Below are 14591 nucleotides of genomic sequence, written 5' to 3' on the forward strand. Positions count from 1 at the left end.
GGGTGTGTGAAGGGGTTTTTTGGTTTGTTTTGCTCTGAAGGGATCAGGGTCAGGGTGTATGGCTTGCCTTGCTAACACAAATCACTGCAGAGGATGGGAACTGAGGCAGGGGGTCCAGTTCCCAGCTCCGAAGGATTCCAGATTAGGAGGAAAAGTCCCAGAGAAAGCCAAGGAGAGTGTGCAGAGAATCAGGCTGATTCTCTGAGAGGCACTGAAGATGAGAAGAGCCCTTCTGGCTGAGCTGAAAGAGGAAAGTGGTTTTATATTGCTTGCAATTAGGCTGAGATTCACCTTGTTCATGGGGTTGGATGGACAAATGAGACATTCCTGGTGTTATAACATTGGATTGCTGTGATGCTCTCTGATCTGTTCAGCGAGAGGCACAGGCAGGCCACTGCTGTATTAATGAGAAAGTTGTGATTTTTGTACATTTCTCAGTGGGGACGATAAAATCTCACTCAAGCTTCCAACCAGCCTTTGTAGCTGTTCCTTTCCCCACTTTTAGAAACAAACAAAAGAATTAAATTTGCAGTGCAATGGGCATGGGAAAATCAGTCCCTATGGAAGAAGACACTGGAAACTTCACTGATCCATCCACTGGTCTCAGGTGAGGCTTGCCTGGCCCACCTGCCAGTAGTCCTTACACCTTTCATACCCCACTTCAGAGGAGTGGACATCTCAGTTCAGGATGACGAAGGAGTCAACTTTTGGTGTTTCTTACTTTAAAAATAAAATTAAAAATAAAATTAAAAATAAAATTCTCACCTCTCCGCTTCTTCCTGTGCTTTCTCCTCTGTTCAATGTCATATGAGCACATTTAATGCCCTACAGTGCTCAGGAGAAGCTTTTCATTCCTTTATGCCTTTCCTCTTGTTTTCCTCACCATTATTTGCTGCTCTCTCCTTATGTCTCTTTTTCTCTCTTACCCATGCCTCATTCCCCATTGTCGTGGTTTCACATTTGCCAAATTTTATTTATTAATTGGGAGATGGGACTTTGGGAGAAAAAGACAAAACAGGTACAACTTAAAAGTAAAAACAGATAGATTTATTTTATTAATATACACTAAAAGAAAAGAGAAAAAGAAAAAAAATGAGTTATTCAAACACCTTCCTCCCCCAAACTGTTTACTTTCTCACTAACAATCTTTGCTGCTTTTTATTTCTTACACATCTCGTGTTTTCCTCTCCTTTTTCACTCTCACACCCATTTCTTTTTTTCCTTTTTCCAATAAGGCAGGCTGCATTCTGTAATTCAAGGAGTAAACCTACAAATTCTTGTGTGAGCATTGAGTGCATGATGAAAGAGACTGCAGGACCAGGCCCTGGCTTGGCAGATATATGGGAAAAGGTAGTGAAGCCAATTTGAAAGTAGTCTTATTTACCTTGGTGGTTTGTGTCACTTTGGTTGACTATTAAAATGTGTATTTCTAAGGTAAGGTGAACACCAATGGCATTGTGTAAATGAAGAATTTCAAGAACTTAGTATAAAAGACTTTATAGAGGTCATATATTACTTCCAGTGGAGAGAAATGAAGTGGCACTTTAAAATCAGTTTTACTAGCACCCTGTGTTTAAAAAATCCCCTTCTTTCTCCTTTTGTTTAACCTCTTGTGCAAGCCTGGGCATGTTTGAGGCTACCAGGATCCAATTTCATGTACTATTCTATTTCAAATCCAGGCAAGAGCAGATTGATTGAAAATCAGTGCTGTCAGAAGTAAAACTGCCTGTGGAATACCTTCAGTGACATGAAGATGAAAGGGAGAATGTAATATAACAGACACTGCTTTTCTTTTTTTGAGGTGTGAGGCTCTGGAGCAGTGTTCTTGGATGTTGCACCATTTACCTTGATTGAGCAGTAATGGTTGTAGAACAATTTGGGTGAATTTTTGTGCTCTTCAGTTAGTAGTTAACAACTGTGTTGTGAGGAGGGGATGCTTGGTGTGGCTGGGGTTGTTTTAAACCAAAGCAGCAGCTGTAGAATATCTCATGGCAAACACAGAGCTATCTGTAAGTCTGCATAACACCAGAATAACACAGGATTCCTAATAATTCTCGTATTTTTAAATGATTGGGCTACTTCAGTACCTTGAAACTGGCCGGTGAATGCAAACTAGTCTCACTGGTCAGTGTTTATATTGGCTTTTAGGGCCAACACAAACACAGATGGCAGTCTGCTTCATGTTCCCATATGTTTCTTTGCCTCTTCTCTTCCCGGTCCCACGGAGGCCAAAGGATCAAAGAAAAAGAGGACTGTATGAGAATTGAGAGCAGAGGGAAGCAGTGATACTGTTTTAGGACTTCAGAGGAGTAGGAAAGTGAAAACTGAAGTAGGAAGGGAAAACTGAATTTGTGATCTTTGTTTAATTTTGAATCCTGGGTGTCATGGTTTAGAAATGGAACAGCATACCCGAGATAAATGCCTGTACCCCCAAAACTTCCCAAACCAACCACTCACTTGCTCACCTCACTTTCTTTCCCCTTCCCACTCCAGGGGTGGAATTGAGAATTGGAGACATAAAAAGAGGGAAATGACAGGTTGAGATAAGAAACAATTTACTGGAAACAGCAATGAAATACAAAAACGAGCAGTTGGAGTAACAATATTAATAGCAAAAGTATGCAAAAAGAGGGTGATTTGCTTGGAAATAAATGCTCACTAAGCAACCTGAGGTGGTGCAATCCTGAGAAAATGAACAATGGCCAACCTGCCACTCATTTGTGTGACCCAAAGCCACACTTTCCTTCCTGGAATATGAGTCCCTTATTTCCAATTCCCTTCCACCCCTGCCTGCACCAGTGATTATGTGGATGGTATAAAATAACAATTTAGACATACCCACACAGCTGCAAGCTCTGTGCCCTCACAGCTACTGCAAAAAAAAAAAAAAATTAACTCTATTCTGCATGACACCAGGACACTGGGTAATTCAAAAACTTTGGCTGTGCCAGGATTATGCTGAATTCTTGGAAAACTAGGAGTAAACACTGTGCTGCTGTGTAATGCTGCTCTGTCTCCTGTGCCCTGTGCTAGGTGATGCTCATGACTTGGGGAGCATCCTGCATTGCTGGGAGAACACCAGGTTGCACAAATAGGTCCCCTTGCATGGAGGTGATGTGTCACGGCCTTGGCTCTGTTTGCTCTCAAAAGAAAGGGAGAAGCTTCAAAAAAAAAAAAAAAAAAAAGTCAGTGTCCTCACATTGTGAAAAAGTGTTGTCTAGAGCCAGCCAAGAGAATAGTAGTGAGCCAAGCAGAGGAGAAAGGAGGGCAGTAATAAAACTCAAGAGCTCATTTGCTCGAAGTGAAACCTCGTCTGTGGTCAAGGAGGCAGAGAGAGCAGAATAGAGATGACCAAGAGTCATGTAAGCTAGAGAATTAAAGGTGAGGGAAGAAAATGCATTAGCCAGATACTGTGTGAAACTGAGTTAATTAGAGATGTCAATACACTGCAATGTTTAAAGTATTAGGTTGACTTCAGATATCACCCTGAAGTTTTTAATATTAAATTCTGTGTCCTGTTTCTATGTGAACATGGTCTCGGTATTGTAATGTCACATTCCCAACACTGAAATGGGAAGATCCATTCTCAAAATTCAGCTCAAAAAGCAGTATGTATTTTATCCTATATGCTCCATCCCATCAAGGGCACTGTGCTTGTTAGCTCAACAGCCAGATAAAAGTTCCATGGGTGTGTAAAAGTCTACAAAAAGTATCTGCTCCATATGTTCCATATAGCTGAGGGCTCGGGGGAATATGGTTTGTGTCTGGGAACCGGATAGCGCAGCTTTCGATCCCTGACCCAGTGCTTGCCCTTTTTAACAAACAAACAAAAACCTTCCTCAAAGAAAAGTGCTTTATGATCTGTTTTTAGCTCTAGAAGAAAACATAAAAAAAAAAAAAAAAAAGAGAGAACTCAGTATGTTCTTAGCCACACTTCCAGCAGCATCAGCTTTAGGCACTGCAGAACAAGTGTCACAGTTTGTTCTTTGCTGCTTTCAGAAGCCATTATCTCCCTGGCAGTTGCAGTGCCAGGGCAGCATGTTACCTGCCTGCAAAATTTTGCACTTGGACACAACCAGTCAGCCTGAGTTTGTCATCTGTTTGAAATGATGGCATCTGAGACCTGAATGAAGAAGTGCAGCTGCCTCAAGAGGGAGAGGGCACTTGCATGGTGGGGAGGTTGTTCCCAGTTATCCTGTTTCTCATGGGTCATTGGCCATACAGGGTGCATTTCATCCTTTCCCCAAATAGGTGTATTTTGATTTGAAAGGCAGAAATTGTGCCATGGGAAAGGTGGGAGCAATTAAGCTAGTTCAGATTGAGACAGGATAAGAGCTTAAAGTAGTCTAATCTCTGGCTGCCCTCTGTGGGTTATGGAGGGGAGAGGGAGTCCTCTCCAAAACGCAATTCAGGGAAGATTGATTCCTAACCCAAAAGGCAATCCATGGCAGGACTCTTTCTGTCAAGCCAGTGGAGAGAGAAGAAACAGGAAGATTAGCCTTGTTAGACTGAAGGTGATTTATGTGACCATCCCCTTACCCACGAGCTCTGTCGTGCTCATGGGTTCTGTCATCTTTAAAGAACAATTCCCCTGTTCTGTCCCAGTAGTTTTTGCCTCAGGTCAGTCTGCAAGTGCCTCCAGCTGCTACCAATATGCATTGAAGTTCCTTTAGTTCAAGCAGTCCATTTTGACTGGCCAGACCCATACCATGAAAGACCAGATCCAGTGTGAGATACTGAAAAAGAGCTGTTGTGCTATGAGCAGGAGGCAGAAGGAAGAAACAAACCCAAACAAACCGAAGAAGCCTTGTGGCAGATGGTACCACCTGTGTCCATCCAAAGCAGTGTGCCTTTTGAGTGGAGCAACATGGAAAATCTGATGACTCAGTCTGAATACACAGGGAGACAGTGAGTGAGATTTCTGGCTTGTGTCCCAAGCCTCTTACTAAAAAAGGCTTCCAATTTCACAACACAGAAAATTGAATACAATTTGGTAGCATCGTTCTCTGGCACAGCTGAACTACAGACTGAAATGCCTGGTGTATCCATGTGAGAACTGCCACATAAGTAGTTAGATGACTCTGTGCCAGGTTCTGGGTTATGGCTGAACCAGTTTTCTCAATAAATACATTCCTGATATTTTCAGTAAAGGATATACCTTTATTAATACCTTTATTATGGGGGGTATAGCTGGCTGGACATAACAGTTAGGGTTGGCAGCATCTGATTACTTTTCCAGGCTCAGCCAAATACTAATTTCCATCCACCTTAGTTCTGGCATCTGCGAAGCTGGGAGGTGAACCAACTGTGCAAGACGTGCCTAAATTACTGTTCAGCAATGCTTGCAAAAATGGTTGTAAGGAAAGAGAAAACATGGATATATAAAGCAAACTTCTCAGCAGGATCAAGTCTTGTTTCCTTGCTGAGTGCCTCCACCTCCTTCCTTCTTGACTGTTGACAGGATGATAATGGTTCACATGCCTTTGTACTTCCTTTTACTTCTGAATTTTCTTTTCCTTTACATGTTTCAGTTGCACCAGATCTGTTTTTCCTGTTGTTGGTAAGACACAGAAAGAAATCTGACCTTTACCTTGGTTCTACAGTCTAATATTTTTGTCTGTTTGTCTTTTGGCTTGGCTGCTTTACTTCCACTTCCCTCCTACGACCTTCCTCAGTCCAATCCTACACTCTGCAGTCAGGCTGTGTCATGCAGCTGTGGTCTAAATATCTCACCCAGCCCTTCTCCCATATGCCTTATCTCACAATTTTGCTGAACATCCATATTCATCCAGTACCCAGTGAGGGTTGTTCCCTGATACAGCTTTCCCCTGCAAAGAGAAGAATGTATATAGTCTTAAAGAACATCTTCCCAAAGCAACTAGATATAGGGTATGAACACAGGAAATTAAATCTCATGGAACATTAGCAAAATAAGTTTGGTGTAGGACTGAGCAGCCTCAAGGAACATGAAGGGAAAATAAAAGTCCTGCTGATGTTTGTGTCTTACTTCCCTGAAAGCCAGTGTTACATGAATCTAAAAGTCATGTTCAGATGAGATGAGATGGCTTTGGAGAAAAGGTGGTGGATTTTGCCAGGTGTTTGGGCTCTCTTACCTGGGAACTGCCATGTGGTGGTCTTATAGTACATGTGGTGGTCTTTTAGTTCATGTGTTGGTCTTTTAGTACATGTGTTGGCTTGTGCTGCAAACTGTTTGTTCATTGCATGCTTTGCTAAAAGCAGCTGAGAAATAATTCTGTGTCAGGAACAGGTTGAGGCATACAACACTCACTATGTCTATTGCCTGGGATATTTTTGTGAGGACAGTTGTCGTCTTCACATTTATGTTGAACAATCTACGTGAACCCTTTTTATCACTTCTCAGCATATACAGTGAATGTTTAAAAATATCTGATGGTATTTTATCCTTCCCTAAAGGGACAGACTTTCCTTCTTTTCCATTCTTGAGTGTTTGGGATGGGGAGGTGTCAAGTGCTGCCACTGATCAGAGCATGTTCAAGCTCTGGCTAGAGTCATACAATAACCCATCTGGAATGCTAGGCTTTCTTTTGGGTAAATACATCAGTTTAACTCTCAGTTCTTCAGTAATTAGTTGTACATCTGTGAGCAACTGTCCATCTGATTTATTATCTGAGCAGCTATTGAAATACTAAACATCGCCCCATTTAGCTTCAGGATGGAAAGTTATAGTGTCATAAAGTTGTGTTTAAAATGTAATAAAACTGACTATATATAAACAGATTACAAGTTTATATTACTCTGTAGATGATCTAAAAAAAAAATCTATATTTTAAAGTTCATAAATTTAATGTGCTTGAACATAGCTTAATGCATATGAATATATTTTTAATTGTTGCCTTTTTTTTTTTTTTTTTATTTAGTAAGAAGATTAAACTGTCCTGGAAAATAACTTGATTATAGTGAAGAAGACTTAGTGGAAAAGTGAATGTAAGTCTTTCACAGCACGTGTCAATTATTTATGTTTGCAAACCGTTGACATTGGTGATATTATAAATCATGCTAAATTGGCAGCCACTTTTATTATGGCGAGAATGCAGGATCTGATCACTGTGCATACGTGTGTCTGTGGGATAGAATATCTATTATGTGGGTCTGTAGGCTAATATATGCCTAAATGCTTTTTAATGGGGGTCTCATCATGCTATTAGTCACCTGCATGCTTAAGAACTATTTGCAGGAAAAAATGACAACATGAAGTTGTCACTAAGCACCCTTAAAAAGAAAAAAAACACTATTCCCATATAAATACCCACAGGGATTTTTAAATTCAGTAATGCAGACATATTTTCCATTTCCAAGGGAATTTGGTCTACCTTGGAATAATGCAGCCTGTATATAGTATTTTTTGTATACTTGCCCCAAAGATGTGAGATTAGAGTAGAAAGAGATTGCACTGTGGATTGGCAATTCAATTTGGAGTGAAATACAGCAGCTGCAAGTTCCAGCCTAAGTACATCATTGCTCACTTGAGGTCACTTTTTCCAATCTGGAGTCAATAGTTCTCTAACAATAAGAGCTTTGGTTCATTTTCTAGAACCTCTTGAATCTTTTACTTTGCTGGCAAATACGCCATTATTTTCCTTGAAGTAATTTCCTTCCTTAGCTGTATTTCATAATAATGTGAACCCCCTAATTGTGTGCCTGCACGTGTGTGTTTGTATGTATGTATTTGTGTATGAGCCAGAGCTGTGTCTCTGCAAGTCATTCCCCAGGAGGCTTTGAGTGGCTCTGATGTGCAGGGCAGTGATAGTCATGAACTTTTAGCTACCACAGATTCATTCCAGTGTTTTGGTTTATTTTTTTTCATATTACATTTTTCCCACGATCTCACCTTCCTTTTCCCAGAGCCTGACTGATGAGCTTGGAAGCAGTCAACTAAGCCTCTCCAAAGGCTGAACAAAGTATAGAATTAATGACTTAGATGTTAAAAGAGGACAGTGATTATGTCTTAAATGTCTTAACAAGCTGGGACAGTTGTAATTCTAGCTTTTCAGGTTTTATAAACTTGCCTTCAATTATTACTGGCTGACCAGTGGTACTGAAAACTGCAGGAGCTGCTTGTAGCATTGCAAAGTGCTCTCTGGTTTATATAGAGTTGTCTACTGATATGGGATGGCTTGAAATGTAGAACCTCAGATTTGACAACATTGTACTTACATTACTAGTGGCTGGCCCATTTGAAATGGATGTAGGCTTATAAAGCATAAAATCAAGTCCTTTAAAACCTTCCAATGTGTGTTGAGCAAAACAATGCAGTTTGAAGTCATTTACTGGGACCAGTCACTTTAGTTGCTTCCAGATCCTAAAAATACGTTTCAAATGAGCCTCTTCAGGCCAGTGACACTTCTTGAACTATCCCATGTGTGTGATGAGTCTGTACATGTCAAAAAGTTTTTGTCAGTTCCTTTCACATTTTTCTCACCACTGGATCTTCGACTGTTACTTCTGGGAAACTTGAAAAGGGTCATCAATGGTTCCCATTTTTGTGAAATAAGCAGAATATTGTTGGTTTCTTTGTAGTTTTTAAGGGCCTGTTTAGCAGGAGAGCAGCACTTGAGTATCAGTTGAACTGTAAAAGATATCTGCCCAGTTAAAATGACATTTCATGTATTTATGTGGCAACAACTAAAATACATGAAGTAGAGCTGTGTTTCAGGAAACTGAGGAGTATAATATTGGCAGTGTGATTATTAGCTGATCCTGAAACTGGCAGAGGAATGAGCACATCCTATGAAAAAAGATGCTAGCATTTTGTCCTTCATATAAAAATTAATAATATCACTAATATATGTTATTTTTCTGATCTTTTGATTTTGTGCAAATGTAGTCTGAACTCCTAAATATAAACCTTCTTTTTGATCTGGCTCTTACAGGTATCTGACAATAAAATTAGAGATTTATTCTTCATCAATCATTTTCAAAAATTAACTTGCCTCACATTGGCCAGGATTTTTGCAGCAATACCAAATTAACAAGTTTTTGTGCAGAGGAGAAAATACCTTTTCATGTTCAGTTTTAGCTTTGTATCTCAAAAGTGGCTATGGAGATATTCTCATATACAAAGACAGCAAAACTGAAGGGAGGGATTAAAGGGCCTCATGGGAACCAAGAGGAGCAGTGGCTTTACCTGCAGCCACTCACAAACTGGAGGTAGAGCCCTGAATCTGTGAAATCCAGCACCTTATACTCTTATAATCATCCATTTTGATCTAGAAACATTTATTAAATTTTTTTGTTTGGTCAAAATCGAAAATTAAATTTGAAACTTGGCTTGAATACATTGTAATGGTTTGGCAGAATAACTGGTAGAATTTTGGCTTTGCTTGCCCATAAAGCCAGAAGATGGAATAAACTTGCTCTTCCTCATTCTCATCCAGTGAAATTCTGGACCTTTCACAGAGATAAAAGACCAAGCTGGAATGCTGGATAAATCCAGTGGAATGTTGGCTTACTGTGTTTCTTTACCTCACAGAGAGGGGGAAAGAAACAGAGAGAGTGAGGGGGGTGTTCCATTTAAAAATAAGGAAAGGCTAGGAAAAACATAAAATGGACTGGTGGAGATGATGCAAAGCCAATTGTGTTGAATTATGCTGATGATACATCAAAATAATCTTGAGGCAGTGACTGCAAGGAGGAAGGGGAGTGTGTGCCTTAGGGAATCAGGCACCATCAAGTAGAGCACAGGCAAGAGAGTGCACAGGATGAGGGGAAGAACACTCAGCCCTGATTAGACACCAAAATTAGGCTCTCACTGCACATTTTGTAATCTACACTCCCAGGAACTAGTTCTTAATGTAGCACTGAGTGTTTTTCCCCTGTTCTCGGCAATATTTCTTATATAAAAGTGTGCACTGGCATCATAAATAGCCTGATTCAAACACCCTTGGGAAGGGTGAGGACCACATCATGTCATGTGCTGTCACTAGGCTCTGCTAGCTGGTAGGCAGGTTCTTCCTGGGAGGTCTACAGAGATGCTTTTTAGACTTCTAGAATTATAAAATGTCTTCTCAAAACCAGTGTCCGACTCAAAATTGTCCACCTTAGTTTCAGGATCCAACTGGCAACTGTAAAATTAATTATCATTTATAAGAGCTTGGCTCCTGTATTGTGAATGCTATAAATAATTCTCAGTTACATTTGAACGTGGTAAATAAAGCAGAGAAGCACACTTGATAATAAGGAGAAAAATAAATATTTAGAAGTTACTAGTTCATTAAGTAATGTCTGTGCTGTGCATGAAATGAGGCAGGGAAACAGGGGAGGCAATCTCCCATTATAGAGATTATCATGAAGGAGTCACAGAAGGGATTTTAATTCTCTACATGACCATCAATCAGACTTTAGTCCCCAGAATCACCTCTAAGACACATCTTCAGATCTGTGAGACTGAAATCACCAAAACGGGTAAAAATTGTTCTGTATCTTCTGCATGCCTTGGGCAGGGGGCAAGAACGTGACATTGCAAAATTCCTTCAGCACTTCTGCCACTGTCACACTCAGACCCCAAAGGGCGTGCCAAAGGGACACTACACATGGGTTGCATCTGTCTTCATGCACGTGATTTCTGGCCTCTCTTCCAGTTCCTATGTCCTGTCTGTTTTTTCTTTCCCTCCATCTCAGTCCTCCCTGTGTTGCCTGGCTAACTTTAAGGAGAACACTCCAGGTCCAGGGGAGATGACATCTCTGCACCACCAGCACGAGTAGCCTGTGACACCAGGTCAGGCTGTAACCACCAGCAGTAGCAACCACAGCAAAGCCCTGCATAATGATCTCTCCAGGGTGTGTAGAGCAGCTTGTTGTGGAGACTTATTTATGCTGCTGTTTTCTCACATGCTATCAAATACAATCTTTTATTTCCCTCTAATCGGAGTTTATATTCTCTGGGTCAGGTAAAGGCCAAATGTCATGGATTTGCTGCTAGATCTTTGCAATGAGAGTGCCCATGGTGAAACTCCTGCCCTTATTGAGCACAGAGTCACTAGGAGAGAGCTGGAAGCCTTGGCTCTCCATTTCTCTCCAGCAGAAGCCTGCAGGATGTTATTCCCATCTAACAAAAGCATTGCACAACTCAGTACATATTTCATATCACTGCAGATGAACTGTAATAGAGTTTTGCCCATATGTTGGCACCTTTCCCTCTATAGAGAAATGAGGCCACACTTAACCAGTAGTTGCAGACTCCAATATCTGAAATATGTTATGTACTTCTCATAGTTCACTTTGAGACTTGCCTTGTAAAAAAAAAAACCCTTGTAAGTTAGTTATTAAAAAGTGGTTTATTGGAGGGTATGAGTGACCTTTCTCCCTAATCCAGTAACACTTAATCTATGGGTTTGGCTAGAAGGAGAGAAGATCCTTACAACAAAATACAGCTATTTATTTAGAGGTATTTATTCATCCTCCTTGAAACACAGACCTGCATGTCAGTCTTCCTTTCTCATGTTTTTCTGAACTGATCTCCTGGGGAATATGTAGAAAAACCAACAGTAGGTTGTTTACCATTTTAGGAGAGGGATGGAGACAAATTCAACTTCAAAATACTTGGTATTTTAAATGCAAAATGGTCCTTCCTTAATTAATACTTGGCAAAGCATTTTAAAGATCAAAGTGTCAATATTAGCTAATTCTCATGACACACCTGTCAGGTAAGTAAAAATTACATCCATTTATAGCCCAGGAAGCTAAAGACTGTCTAACATCAGCATTTTCACAGTTGCTACCTAGTTAATTTACTGAAATAAGTAGTCTAATTCTCAAAGGTTCTTCATATTCTTAGTTGGCCTAAATTATGCTTAGAACTCCAGAGTACTCACTCTTTTGAAACTGAGTGCTAGTATTTTGGTGAAGAAACATGAGTATATATGGCAGCTGAACCTGAGGCATCCACACTTAAAAGGCTTTTTCCAAACTTAAGCAGCCCTAAAAAGCCTAGAGCTGGACCATAGATGTTGCCAATTCCCAGAATTCCCAGGCTGGGCTCAGGCCCCTGCAATGCCCAGCTCCTGTACCTTAAGGCAGAGCTGTTTCTCAAAACTGGAAAAAGTAAGAGGTATAGGTAGTCTTGGGAGGATCAGTCTTCAATGATTTTTATTTTTTTTTAGCAGAAGTGTATAGAAGGAGTTTTTAGAGAGGGAGAAGGTGCTTGAAGTGAAAAGAAAAATGGTGTGTGACAGAAATTAATTCTTCTACCTCCTGCTGTTGCTTCCATTAGAAATGCAGGTTATCTTGTTATTTCTGCCATGGCTCCCTCTCCTTTTGTTACAGCATCAGCAGAGTGTTATAATTGGGCTGGACCACAAATTTTTTTTGCTGCTCTATTGAGCAACGAGTGAAAGGGAAAGGAGATTCTGAACAACGCCGTCTCCCCTTGAGTGTGCAGTGCAACTTGTTTCCAAATGGTGTTTGAGTTGGAGTGGCGGTGATTGTCAAGTGCCTCGCTTTGTCTGTGCAAAACAGTTTTTGTAACCTGTTTGCTCCATTTGCTGTGGCAATGCCCAGCCCTGAATACAACACAAAACTTCAGGATGGCGTCACTCCATCCCAGGCTGTTCTCCCCATGGCAGGAGCAGGTGGGAATGCACAAAACCCTGGCCAAAGGCTGTGGATGAGTTGGCACTTAAAGGAGGGAAAAGGCTGGGCTACAAAAAAGGGGTCTCAAGGGATTGAACAGCCTGGAGAGGGGCGTGCATGGCTGAATTAGGAGTTGGAATTGTTTGGCTTTCAAATTCAGAGAATTTGTTTGCTGTCTTGGCCCTGCTCAAAGTGAGTAAATGCTACTTCTAATAACAAAGCCCGACAGAGGAGGAGTGAAGGATTAAAACCACCAAATGATGACTCACCCTCCCCTCTCCCCAGTTTCAGTCCCCACTAAACCATTTTACCTCACCAATGCCCTGGTGGCATTTTGCTTATAAATAATCATGTGTTTGAAATGTTAAAATGTGTAGGCAGGGATTAAAAGGATATGTGATGCTGCAGCATTAAAACAGTGCAAACCTCTGCAAAGGGATTGTGAAGGAAAATTATTTTTGGCAAGGGCTGCTGCATCCTGGGGAGATCAAGAGAAGGCAAAAAGCAGTTTACCCAAGTCTAGAGAAGCCAAGCAAAAAGGCTGGGTGCAGTAAAATAGGGCTTCACATAAACTCTTTGTCATATTAAAGCCCAATCTGAAGTTTTAGGGGGATTCAAAGAGGAGATTCATTGAAAAATTTCTGCCAAAGGTGCCAGCCTAGACTGTTGTCCTTTTCTTACTGTAAAGACTGGTGAATAAAACTGCATGACTATCACCCACACTGCAGCAGGTTTCTTCCTTCTAGTGTGCTACAGGAATGGAAGGTAATGTAACTCGCTCAGATCCATGTGTCAGCCTATGGTATTTCACAGAATAAGCAGGTGGAGTTGCCCATTTGGGTTATTATTCTAAACTCCCAAAGAAGGGAATATATATTGGCATCAAGTTCCTTGTTGTGTCTGGCAACAAAAATCGAGACTTGTCCCTGCTTAGAACAGGAAATGCATTACAGGCTTAGAGGGAACTGTTGCAAATCAGTTTTCAGCTTTGACTTTCATATCGATTGTGCAGCTTGAGAATAATTTTTAGTGGCGTTTTCGGATGCTGCATTGGCTTTGTCTCCACAAACCCTTGATTCCTGGACAAAGTAAACCCTTTTCGTGGGACTGCAGAATCTGAAGAGGTGAAATCAGCTTCCTCACCTTATGAATACTTAATTTCAGGGGAGTGAACAATAGCAGTGTGAACAATAGCTGGACAGGCACAGATAAGGGCACTGGCCTGCTGCTCTTCTTGCTGATCTTGCTGCTGGTGGCTTGTCTGTACAGGGGAAGCCTCTGAATGCTATGCCTGTAGGAATTAATAAACTAATCAACAAATAGTTTCTAGGAGGCCCCATTCATTTCATGTCTAATTAATTTTTGAGCTGTGTTCTGAGCCTACAGAACCCAGGGAGCAGGGCTTTGAGGGGAGCTCCTTGGGGGAGGCAGGATAGTGCCACTTCTTCACCTCAGCTGCCTTCTGCCTCGCCTGCTGGAGCTGCAGCCCCTGCTCAGAGCTCTCTACATGGGGCTTTTCATTCTTCCACCTGGTTTATAGACCAGGGCTTCTGCAAAAGTGCATTTGAAGTGTTCATGCTGCTGATCTCCCTGGGTTTGGTGCCAGGGCTGCCTGGCTGCAGGTGTGTTACTCTTCACGGTATGGGACTTGTGCTCCCCTCCTGCAGTGCATCACTTTGTCACAGCAGTGATGTTATTTAGGCAGGTGTTTAGGTGTATGTGTTTAGGTGAACTGGTCTGTCACTTGGCTAAATGACAATGATTTGGTTAATGCACTGTTTTGTATAGAAGGCACCATCTCCACTGCTCTTAACCTTTGCTGGTACTTTCGTGCTAGCAAACATGAAAAAAAAAATGCCCCGTGCATTCAGGAGGTTATATTTTTTAATGCTAAATTTTTAATTTATATGAAATCTATTCATAAGCCTAGCTCGTGTTCTTGTTTTGTTTTTCTCCCTCCTTTAAAGCATTTAAACATATTA

General features: G+C 41.1%; 1 protein-coding gene across 1 annotated transcript in view; it reads left to right on the forward strand.

Annotated features, from left to right (window-relative positions):
* LOC136361252 (plexin-B2-like) overlaps positions 1-14591 on the forward strand; it is a 171039-nt gene that overhangs the window by 51230 nt on the left and 105218 nt on the right. The window contains 1 exon segment of the mRNA XM_066319029.1: positions 6900-6966. Coding sequence (XP_066175126.1) covers positions 6965-6966 — 2 coding nt within the window. The 5' untranslated portion in view covers positions 6900-6964.

Source organism: Sylvia atricapilla, chromosome 5, assembly GCF_009819655.1.
Source record: "Sylvia atricapilla isolate bSylAtr1 chromosome 5, bSylAtr1.pri, whole genome shotgun sequence".
NCBI classification, from domain to species: domain Eukaryota; kingdom Metazoa; phylum Chordata; class Aves; order Passeriformes; family Sylviidae; genus Sylvia; species Sylvia atricapilla.